At 43.5% G+C, this 20,539-nt stretch overlaps 1 protein-coding gene across 2 annotated transcripts; it reads right to left on the bottom strand.

Moving 5' to 3' along the window:
- Positions 1 to 1,226: 1,226 nt before the first annotated feature.
- traf7 (TNF receptor-associated factor 7) lies at positions 1,227 to 18,709 on the bottom strand. Of its 2 annotated transcripts, none has more exons than XM_041956571.1 (22): positions 18,637 to 18,709; positions 16,859 to 17,030; positions 16,644 to 16,701; positions 16,414 to 16,505; positions 16,013 to 16,129; positions 15,778 to 15,870; positions 14,081 to 14,114; positions 13,659 to 13,881; positions 13,371 to 13,505; positions 13,093 to 13,188; positions 12,735 to 12,856; positions 12,015 to 12,088; positions 11,811 to 11,859; positions 11,330 to 11,457; positions 10,780 to 10,862; positions 10,618 to 10,657; positions 10,385 to 10,501; positions 8,962 to 9,084; positions 5,204 to 5,323; positions 4,669 to 4,800; positions 3,923 to 4,042; positions 1,227 to 3,547 (listed from the first exon to the last, which is right to left on the bottom strand). In XM_041956571.1, the coding sequence occupies exons 2-22, from the start codon at positions 16,970 to 16,972 to the stop codon at positions 3,533 to 3,535; spliced, it is 2,085 nt and encodes a 694-aa protein (XP_041812505.1). In that variant the 5' UTR covers positions 16,973 to 17,030; positions 18,637 to 18,709; the 3' UTR covers positions 1,227 to 3,532. The 2 variants fall into 2 exon arrangements, with proteins under 2 accessions (XP_041812505.1, XP_041812506.1); XM_041956572.1 differs by having other exon boundaries at positions 16,414 to 16,502.
- Positions 18,710 to 20,539: the final 1,830 nt, after the last annotated feature.

Below are 20,539 nucleotides of genomic sequence, written 5' to 3'. Positions count from 1 at the left end.
CCAAAAATGTCGAACGACTACTTTTAAATGTAGATTGACTCAAAGTGTGCCTGTACTGAACACTAAGCAGTAAAGCCCCAGTGATGATGGTTGGTCCAGCAGATGTGTGATAAACGTAGGTCTGTATTTGAGCTTTCTTACACCGGTTGTGCAGATTTCATCACTGTGTTCAAAAAACAGGCACCAAATTGTTTCAACCTGATGTTTATGTGAATTTCCAAGCAGAAGTTTTTCTCTTCTGTTTTGCAGCATGTGAATGCACGCTCACGCATCTTCCCCGGGCACTTCCCCTGATCACACTGTTGAGGGCGCACAGAGGTCAGAGGTCAGCTCTAGCTCTCTCACTTGCTTCAACACGCAGACGTGCCCTCTCTGCCCCTTCACGGCTGCGCTTTAGAAACTCCACCCGGTCCAGCAGCGTTTGGCCTTTTCTCCTCCTTCCTTTGGTCTCATTTTGGTCATCTCATGTTGTAGGCATTACTTTGAAGTGTGTTTGGGAGTGTGGAGACTGGGGTCAGGCTACAAAGGTGAAATACCGCAGATGGTGGGGAAAAAAAAAAACAAAAAAAACACAGATGGTCTAATATGTAGTGGAGCAAAAGTACTGTTTATTTTATTTCTTAACAAAAGAACAAGCCAAGCTGTTTCTATTTGATTTCCCGCCTGTGCTTATCTGAACGGACGCCGGACTGGCGTCTCCTCTGCTCTGCAGTGACCGTATGTGAATGCTTGAGAGAGGCCGTGTGCGTTACGTGTTGCTCTGCTATTGACTGTATGAAGCCTGTGTGTGAGAGACAGAAGAGTGTGTGTGTGTGTGTGTGTGCGTGTGTGTTGTAGTGACTGGACAGTGGTGTGCTTGCAGTGACTGCATCTTATGGCCATCTGCTCTGAATAAATAAATGTTCTATACAAACTGCTCCGTCCTCAGCCTGCCTTTTGTATTGAACTTTGTATTTTCCAGCTGCTCCTCCAGGGGGCAGCACATGACCGCTACACAGTACTCAAATGTCACTGCGTTTGATACGACGGCTTTTTAACACACGCTTCACAGCCTATGACTGTTCAGCATGTGTTTGATTAAAAGAAAAGTTTGACATTTTGGGTAACCTATTTACCTATTTTGACCTAACAAATAACTCGAAACAAAAACCGCATGTTGTTCAGCATTAGTGCAGATAGCAGCAAGTTTCATCGATGAAATAAATCAGATCCACAGTTCTCAAAGTGTACAACAGTTTTATTGATCAATGATCAACTTAGGCTTAAATGATTACAAGTATACAAGAAATCACTGAAACTGTGACCAGTGAAGACGCTTCCTCTCTTCCCCACCGCCTTCCTCACCAAGGTTAAGAGTAAGTAGTGGCCAGATCGGCATTGACGTGAAGGCAAAATACCTCTGAACATCTGCGAAAACCTAATTCGGGTCTGGATGTGCATGACCTCATGGAATTAAAACTACCCTCCAAGGCATATTTAGTCATTGTTCACACTTTCAACCCAATATGGGTCCAGAAACATAATTTGGGAAAGCTCAATGGCACTTACTCTGCATTTGCCTCTGGGAGTTCTAAGGTTCATCACACACAATCAACTGCTTGCTTTCACTGGAAGTCCCTCGAGTGTTATAGTCAAAAAACAACAATCAGTATTAATCTGTAGTCATGTTTCCTCTAACCAGTTGAGGTTAGAGGTCAGAGAGGGGGAGGGCGCAGGAAGAGGGGAGAGAAAGACACATCATTACAGTCTGTCCTTACTTGTCTTCCACACATATGGCACTCATTGACGCACGCTCACATATACACAGACACATACATGCACACACAGCGTCTTCCCTCTCCCTGTCCCTCTCTGTCACATAGGCCAGCACACGTCCGGGCTCGGCACCATCTGTTATTTTACACAACTGTACAACTGTTGAGTGGCTCTGAATACAGCTCTATCATGGCACTAATATAAAACTCAGTAAATCTATAGATCTCTCCTTCTCTTTAAAGTCTTCACTTATTAAAAGGTGTTTTATAAAGGCTGGTTTCACAGAGCTCCACTGGGCGACGCCACAATGAACAAGCAGGGGGGGGGGCGGTCCGTGTTCCACGTGTGCACTTGTCCCACAAAGAACTGAAACTGAGCCGTAAGAGACAAACCGTCTTCGTCTGGACATCCTCCGCTCACAAGTGGAAATGTCTTTTGTTCATTTTCGATGCTGCTCAGTCGACGTTAGCATCGACACACGAGTTGGTCAGAGAGCGCAGGATTCCTTAATGTTCAGGGTTCATCCCATCCCGATGCTCGCTGAGATATGCTTTGATCTTTGCTGTTTCTCATTCGTACTACTTGATGTAAAATTCACCCCCGGGTTTCTACGTGCAGCTCAACCGGACTGACGGGTGCAAACCTCAGCTATGGGCGAAAAATTCTGCAACCATGTGCTGACGTGTACACGTGTCACCGTGGTTTCTATAGCCTGACCAATAATGGATTTTTGTCAATACTTGGGAGGAAAAAAGAAAAGAAATCTTAACAGCTGTTGGTAATTAGTAGGGTTTTTTTTTTAACATGAACAATTATTATATCAATTATTGATCTATTTTTCTAAAGATCTGTGACAGAGATACATGAGCGGGATGTTTTCCAGTATGAAAATAAACTTGTCATCACACTCTGATGGACAAACTATGTGACGATGACACTGTTTCTAGACGACTTTCAGTTTCTGGATTCCCGCTACAATCACGTATCTCCACTCACGCAGTCCTGTGCTTTTGCCTGACAGCTTTCGCAGAGCCAGGCCGTTACCGTCAGTACAAACGGTAAGTCTGTGTGAAAACACATCAGATGCACAGCAGCTGCAGGGCGGCTCATTTTTGACCTCCAACCAGCAAATGTAAATATGTGGGAAGAGAATTTATCTTCACTTGCATTTTAACATAAAACTGCTGCTGCTACATTTGCACAAAACAACCTAGTCCCAGTATGAATGTCTTGTCATTGTCCTGGTGCGTTCTGGGGTAACATACATTTGCAGTGTTGTGGTGTCACTCCATGATTGTGAAACCAGCCCTTAGACTTATTTGAACAGTATGCATCATCAGAACAGTTCTGAAATGGCAGGTGTGTCCGCAGGAAGCAGGCAGGACCATCTACAGTTTGAGAAACTCTCTGCGTCCTGCTCTGATGACAGGGATGCAGCGTCCGGTCGCTTGGTTTTGGCGCAGTGCGGTGCAACTGTAAGGCAGCTTGTCTTAATTTGCCCCATAATGCACTGGTGATGAGGTCACTACGGAGCGTGACCCCGAGCTGACCCTCAGCCCTAACAGTCCGGGCGTCGGGCTGTTTGTCTGAAGTTTTAAAAGCAACACTTAGTAAAATAGTTCCGATGCAGCTTGATCGTGAAGTGGCGGTTATTATTGGTCTGTGGCCGTTAAATCACAATCAATGAAACAGGTGTGGAGGAGGAAATCGCGTGGAAAGGTTACCGTTCATAGAGTCATGGGAGGTCGACTGGACTCCTGCAGAGCAAACTGTTTGCTTAGCATGTCCACACCTGAGAGAGAGAAAAAGAAATTACTTTAGAAGATGCAGCAAAGATATTGTGTGCACGCACGCACGCACGCACGCACGCAGTTAAGGATGAAAAGGATACATAACGGGCAGAAACAGAAAAATATTTCAGAGTTTTTACACTGACAGACTTTTAACCTTTAACCTTCACTTTGAGCACTTTCTGTCCCATTTAAAAACAGCAGAGGTTAAATAAATGAAAACGGGAGCCGCAGTGTGGATGGACACACATTTGACATATGTAACCATCATAGAACGGGTGGGTGAGATAGAGGATGCTGGACGTGGTGAATGATGTAAGTGAAGCTGCAGCAGATACTGTGGGCGGAGCAGCTGATGGAGAGGTGATCTGTCGTACCTTGACGGTGCTGTCGACAGCTCCAGAGAAGAGGCGTCCCCTGGAGACGGCCAGCGCCGTCACACTGCCCTGGTGTCTCAGCAGGGTCTGGGTACAGATCATGTTGTCCATGCTCCACACCTAAATAACACAGACAGCTCTGAGTTTCATGACAGGCAGCAAGGATTTTATACACTAACTTATCTGCTACTCTCTCTGAAGATTTTGTTGATAAATACTTTTTTCCACGACATTAGTATCACATGGGTATTTAATATTTGACTAGCAAACAAGTTACAGGTTTCAAGACTTTATGTTTCAAGGTTTAAGGAAACAAGCTGATTTGCTCTTGTGCCCAGAGTCAGATGAGAGGATGGTGTTTCCGCTTCAGTCTTTGTATGACTTAAACAAACAATGTATTAATTAGTGAGCTGTAGAGGTGCTCGGAGGGTTTTGTTACCTTTGCACAGAGCAAGGCTAGCTGTTCCCTCTGTTTCCAGTGTTTGTGCTAAGCTAAGCTAACATGCTGGCTGTATTTACCATACAGGCATGACAGTGGAAACAATCTTGCCATCCGACTCCCGGCAACAAAGTCAAACTATTACTTTAATTTATCAGATAATTCACACTAATTAGCATCATTATGAGCCAGTGTGTACTGCGCACACACACACACACACACACACACACACACACACACACACAGAAACACACACAGAAACACACACAGAAACACACACAGAAACACACACACAGTCCGTCCTCACCCTGAGCGAGCGGTCGTAGGAGGCGCTGAACACTTTGGTCTGGTCAGGAGTGGAGATGACAGCAAGAGCGTAAACTGTTCCCACATGACCTGTCAGGGTCCGCACCTGCTCTTTAGACTCTATGTCCCACACCTAGAGAGAAGACGCAATCACCTTCATCATCAGTACAACACCAGCATCGCACGGTTTGTGTCCGAGGAAGCATTTTGGCTTGTAATTCGCGCGGCTGAAGCACATTCTGGTCCAGGTCAGATCTTAGTCTGCTGTTAATGTGTCTTGAGTGCATTTAACTGCGAGATGAGCCCAATGTGAATATCCTCTGAACACTAACAGGGGCAATGAAGAGAATAACAAAGCAAAAAAACAGCCAAGTATAAATGGATCCAGAAACGACCTCATGCCTTGCGAGAGAGGGCGAGACACATTCCAGTGTTGCTCATGACGCAGGAATGAAGAAAGGGAGAATGGAAATCAAAGACCAAATAAATGTACTCTCTCCTGTGTGTGTATATGTGCTCGTGTGCATCTCCCTTACATGGATGAGGTTTTCATAAGTGCCACAGACGATGTGGTGGTTGGTGACGGCGATGGAGTAGACGCTGCCCCCGCTGGTCTGCAGGACGTGAACGCACTCCAGAGACCGGATGTCCCAAATCTGTCACACAGGCAGAGAAGAGGAGTGAGAGAGAGAGAAAAAAACATTTTAAAAGAGGAAGAGGATGGTGAGTATGCCTGTGGAAGGGATAGATAAACACACACACACACACACACACACACACACACACGCATACAAAGACAAACAAGTTACCAAGAGTGGAAAAAGTGAGTTTCTCAACAGCTGCAAGTTGTCAATTCTCATCTCCATGGCAACAGCGTCAGGCTGATCAGTCAGAACGAAAAACATGAGCACGAAATGAAAGGAAGAACTCATGAGAGAGCGACGACATGAGTCAACGCTGGTCGGCATCGGACAGATGGAGAGGAGTGCAGGATCTGAAAGGATTCATGAGTGATCCTGAATGAACCCTGTTCCTCCCAGACAGGTGTGTCATACTGAGAACCTAGTCTATGATCTTTGTCACCAGGCATCCTTCCTCTCTCTCTTCTGTTTTCCAGCAGGTTTAAAAACACAAAAGATGATCCCTGGCAGTCTGATTAATTACAGGCCAAACTAATTAACAGCACAAACTATTATCTATATAGAGCACACTGGTGGCCACAGTTACAGAAAGCTAATGTTGTCAAACATCAAAAATAAAACATCAAAGAAATTAATTTCTTGCATTTTAGAACAGAAATAAGTGCAAAAAGAGTTTTGTCTTTAAACTCTCTTCTAAGAACTTTCTCAGTACTTCCTCTGTGTCAAACTTATTTAATTGCCAAAAATGTTCAAAGGCGTGTTTTTCACTGAATATTGGCAACATTTGTCACGGCAAAACATTCTGTAAACGACGTTTGTGGCTGAGTAGTGGCTGGAGACTAACTCCCCTGCTCATGAGCGCCATTAAAAGGAGCAGAGTCGACTTTATCTGTGCTTTCATCTCGCTTTCCTCCTCCTTCATTCTACCGCAGACGTCCCTCATTCCCAAAACCAGTCCCTCTCTCTTTGCTTTCGTTTCTGTCCTTCTCTTTATCTCTGTGCTGCGTCCCTGAGGTATTCATTAGTGACCGGCTCTAGCGCGGCAGCGGGACACACACAGACAGAGATGAATGTGCAGCCACACAGCGCACTTTCAACAGCGAGGCAGTGAATGATGACAGTCAGAGACACACAGTCCTTTTTATATACAGAGGACAGAATCCAATTACTGACCACAGCACATCCAAACAGCTTTCAAAACACACACACACACACACACACGATTCCACAGTTACAGCAGCAACATTTCTGTACTCCAACTAATTAACACCCATATTGTGCTCAGGGGTGACAACAACAGAGGCATGCAGAGGCACATATTAGCTAAAACCCTGGCTGAACAACATGAAGGACTTGACCTCGCTCTACATAGTAACAAACGCTCGCACACACAGCAGGGCATCAACTAGCCTTTTCATCCACCTGGAGGAGCATTTTGTGCGCTGATCATTGCCACAAACAATGTGGAGTTATATTTTTGGTCGCTTGGGCAACTCTACAAAACCGCGGGGCCAGTATGGCCCTTTTTCCTCGTTCCGCCGGCATTTTATTTTAATGCTCCGAGTCCCAAATTAACACCAGCCGCCGCTGAAATCCCACTCAAATCTGTCACTGGCAGATGAAGCTGTAGCACCTGCCAATCACAACACTTTCAAATCTTCACTCTGCTGCGCCTCATGGCAAAACTGAGGCTTGACTGACTGCATCTGAGAAGAATTCACAGCCACAGTCATTTTGTCTGATTAAAAGCGTTCATAGCAGGACATTTATTTAATTGATCGCTCGCCAGGCCTCCCCTCCCTCAACTACTGCTGCCACACCTGTCATTCTTTCCATTTTAGCACAACACATACGTGGTTTACTGTGACAGTGGATTTAACACTTGATGGTCTTGGTAATTTTCTGTCTCCAGTTGACTTTTTTAATCTTACAATGACTTATTGTAAAACAAGAAGCCTGTGAAAGGGTTTGTTAGATATGCATGACATACTCTACCAGTCAAAAGCTTGGACACACCTTCTCACTCAATGATTTTTCTTCATTTTTATTACTTTCTACATTGCAAATTCATACTGAAGACATCAAAACTATGAAGGAACACATATGGCATTATGTAGTAAACAAAAATGGGTTAAGCAAACCAGATTCTTGGAAGTAGCCACCTTTTGCTTTAATGACAGCTTTGCACACTGTTGGCATTCTCTCAGTCAGCTTCATGAGGCAGTGACCTGAAATGGTTTTCAATTAACAGGTGCCATGTCAAGAGTTCATTTGTGGAATTTCTCGCCTTCTTAATGTGTTTGAGACCATCAGTTGTGCCCTATTTGACCGCTGTTATAATCCATACTATGTCAAGAACCACTCAGCTAAGTTAAGAGAAACAACAGTCAACTATTACTCTAAGACATGAAGGTCAGTCGATCTGGAGGATTTCAAGAACTTTGAATAAAAGCTTTGAATATATCTTCAAATGCAAGTCGCAAAAACCATCAAACGCTCTCATGAGGACTGCCTCAGGAAAGGAAGACATCAGAGTTACCAGCCTCAGAAACTGTAAATTAACAGCACCTCAGTCTAGAGCCCACATAAAGCAGCAGACACGTCTCAACATCAACTGTTCAGAGCAGACTGCGTGAATCAGGCCTTCAGGGTTCGGATAGCTGCAAAGAAACCACTACTGAGGAAGAACAACAAGAAAAAAAAAGACTTTTTAAAAAAAGTCTTTGGACCAAGAAACAAGAGGAATGGACATTAGACCAGTGGAAATCTGTACTCGGGTCTGATGAGTTCAAATTTGAGGTTTCTGGTCCCACCTGCCATGTCTTTGTGAGACTCAGAAAAGGTGAGCGGATTGTTTCAACATGTCCACATGTTGAAACAATCATACCACAGCATCCTGCAGCGACATGCCATCCCATCCGGTTTGCACTTAGTTGGACCATCATTCGTTTTTCAACAGGACAATGACCCCAAACAAACCTGCAGGCTATGTAAGGACTATTTGACCAAGAAAATTAGCGATGGAGTGCTGCGGCAGATGACCTGGCCTCCACAGTCACCTGACCTAAACCCAATTGAGAAGGTTCGGGATGAGTTGGGCCGCAGAGTGAAGTCAAAACAGCCAACAGGTGCTCGGCACCACTGGGGGCTCCTTCAAGACTTTCAGGTCACTGCCTCATGAAGCTGACTGAGAGAATGCCAACAGTGTGCAAAGCTGCCATCATAGCAAAAGGTGGCTACTTCCAAGAATCTGGTTTGCTTAACCATTTGTTGTTTACTACATAATTCCTTATGTGTTCCTTCATAGTTTTGATAAAAACTAAAAATAAAGAAAAATCATTGTGTGAGAAGATGTGTCCAAACTTTTGACTGGTAGTGTAGCTACATATATGATACTGTGCTATAAGACTGCAGCTGAAGCTGAACATCCCACAAAGCAAGCAACCCCACCAGATGATCAGCTATATAGAAGACGAATAAAGACACGTGGTAGAGCAGCCCACAGTATCTCCCTTACTCCAGGCCCATACACACTGCTTCAGCTTGTTGAGAAATGTGCCTAATTATGGTTGCTAAGCTATGAGTGGACAATCAAAACTGAATTTGAAGTGTGAGTATGCATATTGCTGACATTGCCCCACCCCTCCACCTACCTTGATGGTCTGATACGAGCCGCTGTACAGGTGGTTCTGGGAGGCCACCAGCGCTCTAACCCAGTGATTCAGACCGGTCAGCTCCTTCTTCAGCTTCAGCTCCGTGCCCACGATGTCCCACACCTACACACAGACACACACGCACATACACAGTTTATAGAGATGGTAAAACCTGAAACTGAGAAAAAAAAAACTTGACTGACCTTAAACTAAACAAAAGAATAGTCTTGAGAAAATGGATAAAAACATAATCAACAAAACTGACATCACAAAAAGTTCCTATTACAAACTTTTTTCTCTTAAAATGTACGCTGCGTGAGTAATAACGATGGGCTTTCATCACCTTTTTTATACTCAGCACACACACACACACAGACACACACTGTGAGCTGCAGGCACACACACACACACACAGCAGTGAAAACAGTAAAGTGCATGATGTCACTGAGCTGAAATTGGGAGATGGTGGTTGACGGGAGGAGGAAGCAGAGTAGAGTTGGGTAAGAAAGGAAAGTCCCTGTGTGAGAGGACTGACATCACACGCACACACACGCACACACAGTCCCTTCTCGCACTAGCTTGTAACCATGGCAACAAAGACAAGGCTACAGCCATCACTCCTTACTGTCTGCCTCCTCTCTCCCGACTGAGCCACATTCTTACGCTCTTCTTCAATATACATCTCAGCAGTGAAGTTGGGCCAAGCAACAGCAAATATCACCACCAGAAATCAAATGTTTTCTTTTAAAGATTCCTTTTTCTACATTTCTGCTTTATCATGATAGTGACAGCTGCAGAGCAGAGACAGGGAAGGCCGGGGAGAGAGATGGTGGATGACATGTAGCAAAGGGTCCGGGCTAGAAGCGAAAGTAAGGCCTTGATCTGTGGTACATGCTCTACCAAGGGAGCTGCTGCAGCACCCTAAAGAAAACTTGGCTGTGAAGTCTTCAGCAACTACAAACCAATTTAACCCTTCACAAAATCAAAAATTTAGCTCATCACTTATTTGGACAATAATAAGTAACATCTGGATTCCACACACACATTCCACCGAAACTGGTTTGGCCAAGGTGACAAATAAGACTTTGGTTGCTACTGAACAATCCTCTTTAGTTTCACTGCTAAATCTCAGTACTCTGACATGACTTCATTTTTATTTCAGAGACAACTCATCGTGTACTTTATAACAGCAAACTGTCTGACTCTTCCAGTTACATTTTGTGCACCTTAAGACTCCATTCTAGGTCCTCTTCGCTTCTGTACATGCTACAATAAGGTGACATGATTCTTAAACATAGTGTCCATTTTCACTGCTAAACTGATGATGATGATGACACTGATGAAAATGATTTATCAGTTGTTCTGTATGTTAGTTCTTCTGTCCCAACACACACAGGATAATACATGATGCATGTAACTGTACCTTTATGGCCTTGAGGGAGCCGCTGAACAACATGTTGTGGGAGGAGACCAGTGTGCATACAGGGTTGTCATGGGCACGAATAGTGTTGACTTTCTGTAGGGTCTGGATGTCCCACACCTACGTAACATGCACAGCGACATTACACAACAGAAAGGCAGAAACACAACTTCCAGAGCACATGCTTACAATTCCAACCCTGGAATAGAGGAAGCAGGGAGGTGAATGTTACTCACAATGATGGTGCAGTCTGCAGAGCCACTGTATAGCCTGTTTCTACGGAGACAAAAAAAGATATCACCGAGTCATGCTCAGGGGGGAAGGCTGGTCATTTGCAGTTGACGTGCATTTTATGATGAGAGTGTGTGTTGTTTATGTGCATGTGTGCATTTTATTACCCCTGGATACACAGAGCCAGTACGATGCCATCATGACCTTCCAGGGTTTTCTGACACTTGTAGGTGGTGCAGGTGTCCCACACCTGAGGGGAAGAGAGGAGAGACCTCAACATACTGCTATAAGGCAAAACAGGTAGCTCAATTTGTAGAAATCATATACACATTTATGTCCGTATGCATCTTTAGGCCTTTTTTCAGTTCACGTCCTCTGAAAGGTGTCTTCTAACACTTAAGTAACTTTTATTCTAGATTTTCAAAACAAGGTTGTGGGCAGAAGTTATGAGAATCTCTCAGGAAGAAGGTGGGTGAAGGCCAAAAATAGCACTGCGTCAAAAAAGAAGAAGAAATAACATACGGGGTTGCTTTGGAGTGGGCGTGTTGCTACAGGTAAAACTAATAATTCAGGTCCAGTTTGAGGAATACATCCACGAGTTTGAAGGTCCTTCGCTACATCAACAGTGGGTGTCAAGAAAATGAATCTGGGAGGATGCGTTTTGCTGACGCAGTGCTAAAGTTGGTCTTTCATATGTTTCGTGTGTGTTGATGTTACCTTGATCGTCTTATCTGAGGATCCAGAGAAGAGGAGGTCTCCAGTGGAGTAGACACACAGACACCAAACGGGACCCTGGTGGCCAACAAATGTCCCCTTACACTTGAAGATCTGCTGGGGGTCGTATGCTACACACAGGCACAGAGACAGGTAAGACTGGATATGTGCTTTTCATTGGAAACTAAACAAGAGAGGAGTACAACTGAAGCTGAGAGAGGAGGATTGAAAAGGGTCAGGGAGGTAGATGAGGAAAGGAAGAAGGAAGAGAGACAGAGGTGAAAGGAATGAGTGGGAGTGAAGGAGAGGAGGAGGGAGGGAGGAACGGCCAGAGAAGGTAGTCAGAGCTAGATTTTGCTTTAATGATTAAATCAGTCAAACTTAACGTGTTCCAGGTCCTGGCAACTGTTTATCAAATGTCACCCTTCACTGAATAACGAAGAGAAAAAGGATTTAAAAAGAAGATAGATGGGCAGATACTCACAGCCCAGGATTCCCATGTTGAGCCTGGCGTTGATGTGGGACAACTCATCCTACATGGGCGCAGACAAGAGAGAGGGGGATTTGTTCTACTTGTGTGGGAATGAATATCAAGTAAGAGCTACACTAACACACCCTTTATTTTGGCTACCTAGGCCAAACTTTTACTCTCACACATTGTCTCTTTGTACCCAGCACGAAGACTTACGTTAAGCATGGAGGCGTCTCTGCGAAATTCCATCAGGTCCTCGCTCAGTTTACTCTGGTTCTCGTCCAGCACATCTGAAATACACACAAAGGCACGATAACTTCGAGAAAAGGGGAGGAAAAACACAGTAAGGATGCTGTGCTCAAGCAGTGTGGCTCATTACGGTCATAAAACTTTGTCCCGTCAATATTTCCTGTCAATATTTATCCATCAGCAGCTGTGTGGTCTTAAAGTCATGTCTGAAGTGTGGTGCAGTGCAGGGCTGAGTCATGGATCTGATGAAAACAGGCAATTAGGGATGCACCAACCCAGATTTTTCTCCCCAAAACATACCCAAACTTTTCCAAAATCCAAAATCTGTGAACCTGTCTGTGCTGAACTGATAACGATATGTGTAAGTTAACGCCACAGATCAGACAGAGACTTTCATACATTAACAGGCTTTATGGGCTTGTGAAAATTAAATCTATATTGTTCAGAATGTTTAGGGATTTTTAAGCTTTTTGAACAAAAAATAAATTGTATTCCATCAATGAAAATTTTCTAAATCTGCCGTTGACAAAAAGTGGAGAAAATGTTCAGATCAGTTTGAGTTTGAATATACATTATATTATAGAACTAATTAAATGGGTTGCAGGCAAAACAGCCAACTTAGTCATAATGTTATGGCTGAATGCTGAATAAGCAGGTCAAACTGAAGAACTCTCTCCTGTATCTTACCAAATTTGAGCTCCAGGTTTTTCTCGAGCTGATCTAACTTCTCAGACAGTTTGCCTAACATGGAGCGCAGGAAAGCAATGTCTTGGTCCTTCTGGGCCAGAGTCAGCTGCATCTCATGGAACCTAACATGGGTCAAAAGTCAGAATGAATGATTGAACTTATTCTATTTAAGAGGAGTTTAATAAGGTTTAAAGTTGACTTTAATTATGCTGAATACTGCGGAAACAGACGGAAACCAATCAATGTAACACATATTTGGATATCTGAACATTTAGCTCTTCAGATGAGAATACATAAAAGTATTGTTAGAATCAAAAGCTCTTCTTGTGATGCGCATAGTTTGAGTATGTAAGCTCACCTGTCATCAGTCTGCTGCAGAAACTCCTTCAGACCCTCAAATTTACACACCTCCAGGTGTGTTTCATATGTGTCCTGGTTACCAATGAACGTGCAGCTGGTGGGGAGGAGAGGAGAGGCAGAGGAGTGTGTTATATATAAAGAGAAGAAAGTGACTGACTTCATGAGATACCGTATATGAAAAAATGGCAACTGGATAAAGAAAAAGATGGATTGCGAATGTTTAAGAAATGGTACAAGAAACAGTATAAAACTGTGTAAGAAAGGGGCAAAACTCACCCGTATTTGGAGTGTGGACATTTGATGTGCTCACATTCTTTGAGGTGAGCCTCCAGGTTCATGGTGAGCAGCGGGGGGCAGGAGGGGTTGTTGGGGCAGCGAACTGGCCTGTAGTCACAACTGGCCTCATGTTCTCTGCAGAGGTACAGTGAGTTAGGGTGAGGAGAGGAGAGGAATAAGTCAGGATCAGTTTTACGCTGTGTTGCTGCTTTACAGTATCTTATATTCCATTCATAGGGAAGCACTGGAAGTACAACATCCTATCAAACCCCTCTCTGTAGTGCTTACTTGCGTGCAGACAGTTTGATGGTGAACGGACACCCGAGTGGGTCAACCTCGTACGCTCCAGGTTTCCCAGCCACTGTGGAGGTGGAGGCTGCAGCCCCGCCTGCACCGCCGGCTGTCGCCCTGCAGCCGTATTTACAGTGAATGAAGAGCTCTCCGATCTGCTCGGCTACCGCAATGTTGTTCACTACAACCGTTAGCTTAGCTGCATCCACTGGGCACTTGTCTGTGAAGAGAACAAACATGAATGTAAGGTTATAATAAACTTAAAACACTTCAAACTACAGCCCTAGCATTGGTGTATCTGAATGGAATAAGACCATTATTAATGTTATTAGTGCCACCTGTGTTTGACACGTAAAAAATATCAATCATGACACAGACTGATGTAGTTATTACCCTCACCAACACATCTGAAGTCTCACCTGAAGTCAAGGCACATCGTCTGCAGAAGGTGTGCTGAGGAAGGAGGAAAACAGACATAATGAAATTTTATGAGTCCATGTGTTTTCTTGTTCTTTTTATTTGTTTTTTTATGATACATTTTAACACAGCTGGCCATTCGCTAAGCCTCACATCCCTTGGTAACTGTTGCCACGCCTGTCAAGCTTTAGAGGATTCTTTACTGTCGCATGCAATCACACTCTACACAACATGGTGAACTTTGTTCTCTGCATTTAACCCACCCCTGAAGAGCAGTGGGCGGCCACTGTGCAGCACCCGGGGACCAACTCCAGCTCTGAGCTAGTGCCTTGGTGAAGGGCACTGACAGGAGAATTGACACAAGATACATGTTTTGATGGTAGTGGAAACCGAAACACACAAAAGAGAAAGGGACAACATGTGACCTCCATACAGAAAGGCCCCGTCCCAGCCCGGGATCGAACCTATGGGGCACCGACTAAACACAGAGCCACTGTGCCGCCCCTGGTTTCATCCCTTCTGTTCTCATGTGGCAAATATACAGTTTACAGTGATGACCATGGCAGATTCATGTGTCAAAATTCTTAAGAGACTTTGGAAACAATGAATCCCTGATTTCAGAAAGACATGGACAAAAGGAGATTACTCATTTCTAGCTGGCAAGCATTGATTTATCATCTGAAATGCCAACTGTTCCTGGCAGATTTAATCAGCTGCACCTTATTGGAAAATCAGCTGCAGCTGAATAAATCAGCTTTAATGTTTGAAGTAGACTCATTTTAAAATTAGAAGCCTGTGAAAGGGTCTTAATTATGTTCTTGATGCCTACATCCATGATATTTTAAGCTGAGGCTAAAGTACACATCCCTGACATCCCTGCCAGCTCATGATCCATGTTCTTGTATTCCACTAGTTAGTCCCAGAATGAAAAGTAATAATGTAAAATCTGTCTCACCACACTGTAACTTTACATATTCTGCTTTTCTTATATAAAAGCAACACAGGTTAGATTTTTGCTTTAGTGTTTGTTCTTTCAAACTTACTTTACTTTCCAACATCACAAGAGAAAAAGCTTTTATGATGAGGACTAACCAATGTGTTTCACGAAGGTTTTGCTTTCTCAGATAATGTGTAAACCTTTCCAGATTTATAAAAGAGCAGGACAGAGCTGCTAACATTAGCCTCATTCTGATATGGTAACATCCAGGAGAAGCTCCCATGCTGTCAGGAAATACTACACAGTGGATGGAAGGGTACTTTTTTTAAACAAAACCTGCAAACCAAACCCAAAAAAACTGTGTGAAATGCTGCCGGCCTGGGAAGTAACACTGGTTTACTACTGTAGAATGCAAGCTAGTTAGCCAGACATGCTAACGACTGTAGCTCAGGTTAGAATGGACAAACGTACGTCCTGACCATGTTTGCTGTAGTATTTTTGCTTTTTCAGAGTTGTAAAGAATTGAAACCACTATCCAAACACCTCATATACAGTCTGTCTCTTTCTACAGCCCCACTAGACTCAGCCTCGGCTGAGAAATCCAAAGCTTGACAGACCTCCTGAGCCTGCTACGATTGTTAAGCGATAATTGGAAAATTGCTGTTCTGGGGAGGGGTTTTGCAAAATGTCACTTATAATTTGCTTATGGCGCACCACCAAACACAGCATTTCAAGGAAAATGTCACATAAATGTAAACTCACGCCACATGTGGTAATGACGGGGTCCTTGAAGACGTTACAGCACAACTGGCAGCACAGTTTTACTGACGGCTGTTCAGCAAAAACCTGGGGCTCCTGAACACAAAAACACACTCATTTGTTATTGTGTTCAGTCTGTTGTGTGGTTTCAGTTCCAAAACTAACTTGTCACTGTATTTGTGAGCATATGTTTATCCTTGCGGACATATGTGGTATATGTTTGTGCTTTGCATCCTACCGTGTCCTCCTCCTCTTCGTGCAGAGAGAAAGTGGAGCGAAGAGACATGTTGGACTCAGAATGGAGAGATCGGACTGAGATGGCTGAATCCGACCTTCGAGGAGTACCAATGGGAGGCTGAGGGAATAAGGGGAAGCAGTGGTGAGAAGAGGTCATAGTCTACATCTATAGTATCATTCAACATCCAGAAGTGTGGGATCTTGTGCACAAGTCTCATCATAATAGTTACACACAATTAAGAAAAAAAAAATATGAGGTTTGACTCTGGGGAGTGAAAGAACTGTCACTTTACCCACCCATTCAAGGTGTTTTTTGCACTCAAGGTCTGTCAGTTTATTATATTAGACTGGATTGGAAAAACTTAACAAGTTGGATGTGTGTGGATGTGCGAGAGAGTGTACCATTCCATCGTCATCATCCCGGGGAGAGTAGGTTAGAGTGCTGGAGGAGGAGGGAGTTCTTCTATGCTGCTTGTAGGTGCTGGACCCTTCTGCTGAAAACATTTGAAGGCATATTTACAATAAAAAAGCCTGAATAACAGAGTATTTCAGTGACTATCAAGCACAAAAGAGAAATAGTAATGCAGAAAAAGAAAAAGTATTTATACAGAGGAAGAGTCCTTGTGTATCACCTTTACTTCCAGCAGCCACGGCTGAGAAGGTAGGGCCAAATGAAGCCTCCATCTTGCTCTGCAGAGAAAGGAAGATTGAGTGAACAGATAGACGAGTAAAGAGAGTGTATGGAGTAAAACAACAAGATTATTGAAACAGGGATCCATCACACAACATGAGTATAATTTGAGTATATAACTAAAAACTCTCTGCAAGTCACACCAGTGTCTCTTACCCCGCTGCTGGAGTCGGCTGGGGTGGTGGAGGGACCGCTGGGGATGGCTGCTATGGCGGCTGCTGCTGATCCTCCGGAGTATCTGTTGTAGCGCGGCGTCTTACCGCTGCTCATAACCCAAAGCACACACAAATGCACGAGGAAACACTAGCAGCTAGCTGGACTGCTAGGCCTGGGAAGAGGAAAGAGGTGCAGAGAGGTGAGGGGAAATGAGCAGCATTAATGAGGAGGATGCTGCAAGACAGATGTTGAAACAGACAGCAAAAATAAGAAGAAGTCTGGTGATTTGCCTCAGAGGAACACTGCAGAAGCCTGGCTGAAATCTAGACAAATACATAATGCTAACCATAAGTTGGCTTCATGTTTAAACAGAGACAGAGAAAAAACACACACCCACACTTGGCACAGTAAATGTTGGTGACTGCCAGTGGCTACAGTACAGCTTAAAGCCACTTAACACAAGAGGCAGTGCTGTGAGAAATAAGTGCATCATGGAACTCGTACAGTGAAGTTAATTGTTGAATAAATGCTTGACCCACTTTACTGGCTTCGGGCACAACAACACGCTCAATCATAATGATTCCACCTTGATCAATAGAGCAAAGAAGACTGTATGATGGCTCGGCTTGTTCGACTGCATAATTTACATATCTTAAGCCGTTGAGCCTTAAAGACAATGAGACTCCCAAGTACACACTCAATCAGCAATGGCTGAACACAGGAAGTTTATTCTGGAAGTGGTATGAATCATCTGCTCTAAGTAGACATGTCACAATATTGCTTTTATTACAGTTTTGCTCAATTTGATAATTTCCCAAAGGCAACTAAAAGTGACACAGAAATGTGAACGACTAACACAAGTTTGGTCCCCCACAAATGCTGTCAGCAGCAACAGCTGGACAGAGGAAGTTCAAATTTGCAGAAGTAATTGGTTTTCTCTTAATATTCTCTATTGTAATGTACATATCTGTGCACTACACAGTCATGCACAAATACATTTTGTTTCCTTTTTGAAGCCTTCTGCTGAGACATAAACACAGCAAAACAGCTGTCTGACTCAAGGCAGCACTGACACAAGTCATATCAACAATTTGGTGACGGAAACTGTGAGAGGTGACCAGCACCTGCAAACCCTCAAACACACAGGGGAAGGCTGAGAGGCGGAGAGGGAGGAGGCAACACAGAGACAAAGGGAAGAGGGAGAAGTGACAGCCAAAAAGCGGTGACCCGGACAACTAGATACTGATGTAAACAGAAAGGTATGCGGGCTGTCAGCTCATATGGTAATAGGCTGCAGAATCTGTCGCTGAAACTATCCAGGACCTCTAATCCGCTGCAATCGGCGTCACTGTCTTTTTTCACAAGCCAGGAGATTCCCGTAAAGAGGAGCCTCGACACAGAAAGGGGGGCGGAACACACACACAACAACGGACCAAAGTTGAAGGCTGACAACTAGCTAGCTAGCCAGCTAATTGTTCAAAGGCCAAAAATCTAAGAATTTAACAGTTTAACGTGTGGTAGCTACTTAAACGACAGCTCACGACGCAGTTTCTAATGAGCCGTCATCTTGTCAACAACCATTTAAAACTGCGATAATTAGCTAGCTAGCTAAAGTGGCTTGTTTGCTAGCTTAAGTTAGCTAATGTTACAATTTGTACAGCGTCAAGCAATCACTGCTGCTAACTGTGTTTGGCTTTTAACCAACGGCAAACATGCGTTATTTTACAGTTAGTACGACAATATTTAAAAAATAGCTTGGTTTTTATTTGTGGACTTACCATTATTTTGTAACAGCGCAGCCTCAGGTCTGCAGACGAATTCCTAAATCTTCTCTCTCTCCCTCTGCCTCACATACATACAACTGAAATGCCGCAGAGTGTTCTGGGAAATGTAGTAGCGCGCGTACCGCTGTCCCTTTATGAGCGCCGTTCTCTCCGCTGTCGGACTACGCTACCCACAATCCACTTCGTGGAGCTGCCATTGGACTCGGGGCTGTCAGTAAATTCCGCAAACCAACTGCAGGCGCACTATTCCCAAATATATCCACATCTGCTCCGGTTCCGCGCAGTTATTGGTTCTTGCACAGACCGAACCATCATGCGACAACCACCATCACGTTTTACGGTGAACGCACGTGCGCGGTGGTGTGATGTAGGAAGATACTGAGCAACATCACAGAGAAATTGTAGAATAGCCTACTGTATCATGCAGCTGCATTCATGAATATAATATATCAGTATAATGCCAGAAGAAAAAAGGAAATTCACGAGGATGCTTCGCTGTAGACACACTATTACACACTATACCTGTTATTCTATTCAGGAAGGTGACAGTCATTACATAGTGCATTAAATATACCAGTAATTATGGTTTATGTCGCCAGTTCCACAGTAAATACACCGGTGCACCGTTTTCCTTAAGGTAAAACACTATAAGGACTGTATACAAATGACACTGTAATATAATCCTGCACAATAGCACGCTGTAAATTAAACGCGCTGGACTGGGCAGACACTACATGCTCAAACCCACTGCAATAACAACACAGGGCAAATCAAAACTTGCACTGAAGGTGCTAGACTTGGCATGTAATAGCCTGTTTTTACCGCTAATGTATGGATATCTATAGAGCAAAAGATAATGACTAATACAGACTCAGAGAAAGGGTGAAAGTGGGAAGAGAGTAGTGCCATGCAAGATTTGTGACTGTTTTGACAGTCACGGCAGCTGAGTGTAGTTTGAGTCTACTGTTCTGTGTGTCTGCTTTTATTTGGCTTTCGTAGGATTGTTGAATTTTTATTATGTTTATAATCTGTGAAAGTATGAAGTTTTCCTATGCTGGGCGACATGCTTTTCATGCGTCTGTCTCTCTTTCTGTTATGACCTTCTTGTAAAACAAAACAAATATCAAAAAAGAATGATGTGGTCATATATAATAACTATGATAGTTTTACTATAAACTCACTGTTCCATCGACAATATTATTCATGACATTTCTACACTAATGTCATTTAGATAATTTCATGCATTTATTGCACTTAGCAAATGAAGTCGTTCTGTTATAGCCTGAGAGTGCTTATATACCCCATACTGTGATCTTTCTGTGGGGAAGGTGACAGTTAGTCAAGATAAGACAAATATATTTCTGAAGTGCTTTGAGACAAAACGCTTTACAGAGAGCAAACTGAGCAAGAAATATAATAAAACCATAACACGTTTTGAAAATCCCACAAGCCTTGAATTAAATATCCCCACATGACAAGAAACGTGTGTGAGCATGCGTGTGTGTCTGTGTCTCAGGTTCCAAGCTGCACGAAGGATCAAAAGTTATGTAAAGGGTGAAGGATAACTCTTATTATTTTGTTATTCAGTTTTGTTTTTCCACAGTTCATCACTTTAAAAATCAAGGTACTTGTATTTTACTTGAGTATTTCCATTTTATGCAACTTTATACTTCTACTCCGATACATCTCAGAGGCAAATATCGAACTTTTAACTCCGCTGCATTTGTCTCACAGCTTTACTTAATTTTCAGATTACAATTTTTCATACTCCTCCTGTCCGGTGATTTTAAATGTTTTTGCTGAACTGAAGCACAAAGTGTTCCTTCATGGGTTGAGAAATGGGTTTTCCTACTTTTTTAGTTAGATAAACTGTTTTAGAAACCCCTCTTGCTCCCTT

The sequence above is a fragment of the Chelmon rostratus genome, chromosome 17, assembly GCF_017976325.1.
Source record: "Chelmon rostratus isolate fCheRos1 chromosome 17, fCheRos1.pri, whole genome shotgun sequence".
Taxonomy (NCBI): domain Eukaryota; kingdom Metazoa; phylum Chordata; class Actinopteri; order Chaetodontiformes; family Chaetodontidae; genus Chelmon; species Chelmon rostratus.
Note: the sequence above shows the minus strand (reverse complement) of the source record. Positions and strands in the feature narration are given on the sequence as shown.

What these genes read in the sequence shown, in the direction of transcription:
- traf7 (XM_041956571.1), bottom strand. Translation starts at nt 16,972, where the DNA reads ATGAGCAGCGGTAAGACGCCGCGCTACAACAGATACTCCGGAGGATCA. An exon ending in ACGAAGAGGAGGAGGACACG is followed by an intron (nt 15,871 to 16,012) that starts GTAGGATGCAAA and finishes TTTTGTGTTCAG; the next exon opens with GAGCCCCAGGTTTTTGCTGA. An exon ending in CCGTCATTACCACATGTGGC is followed by an intron (nt 14,115 to 15,777) that starts GTGAGTTTACAT and finishes CTCCTTCCTCAG; the next exon opens with CACACCTTCTGCAGACGATG.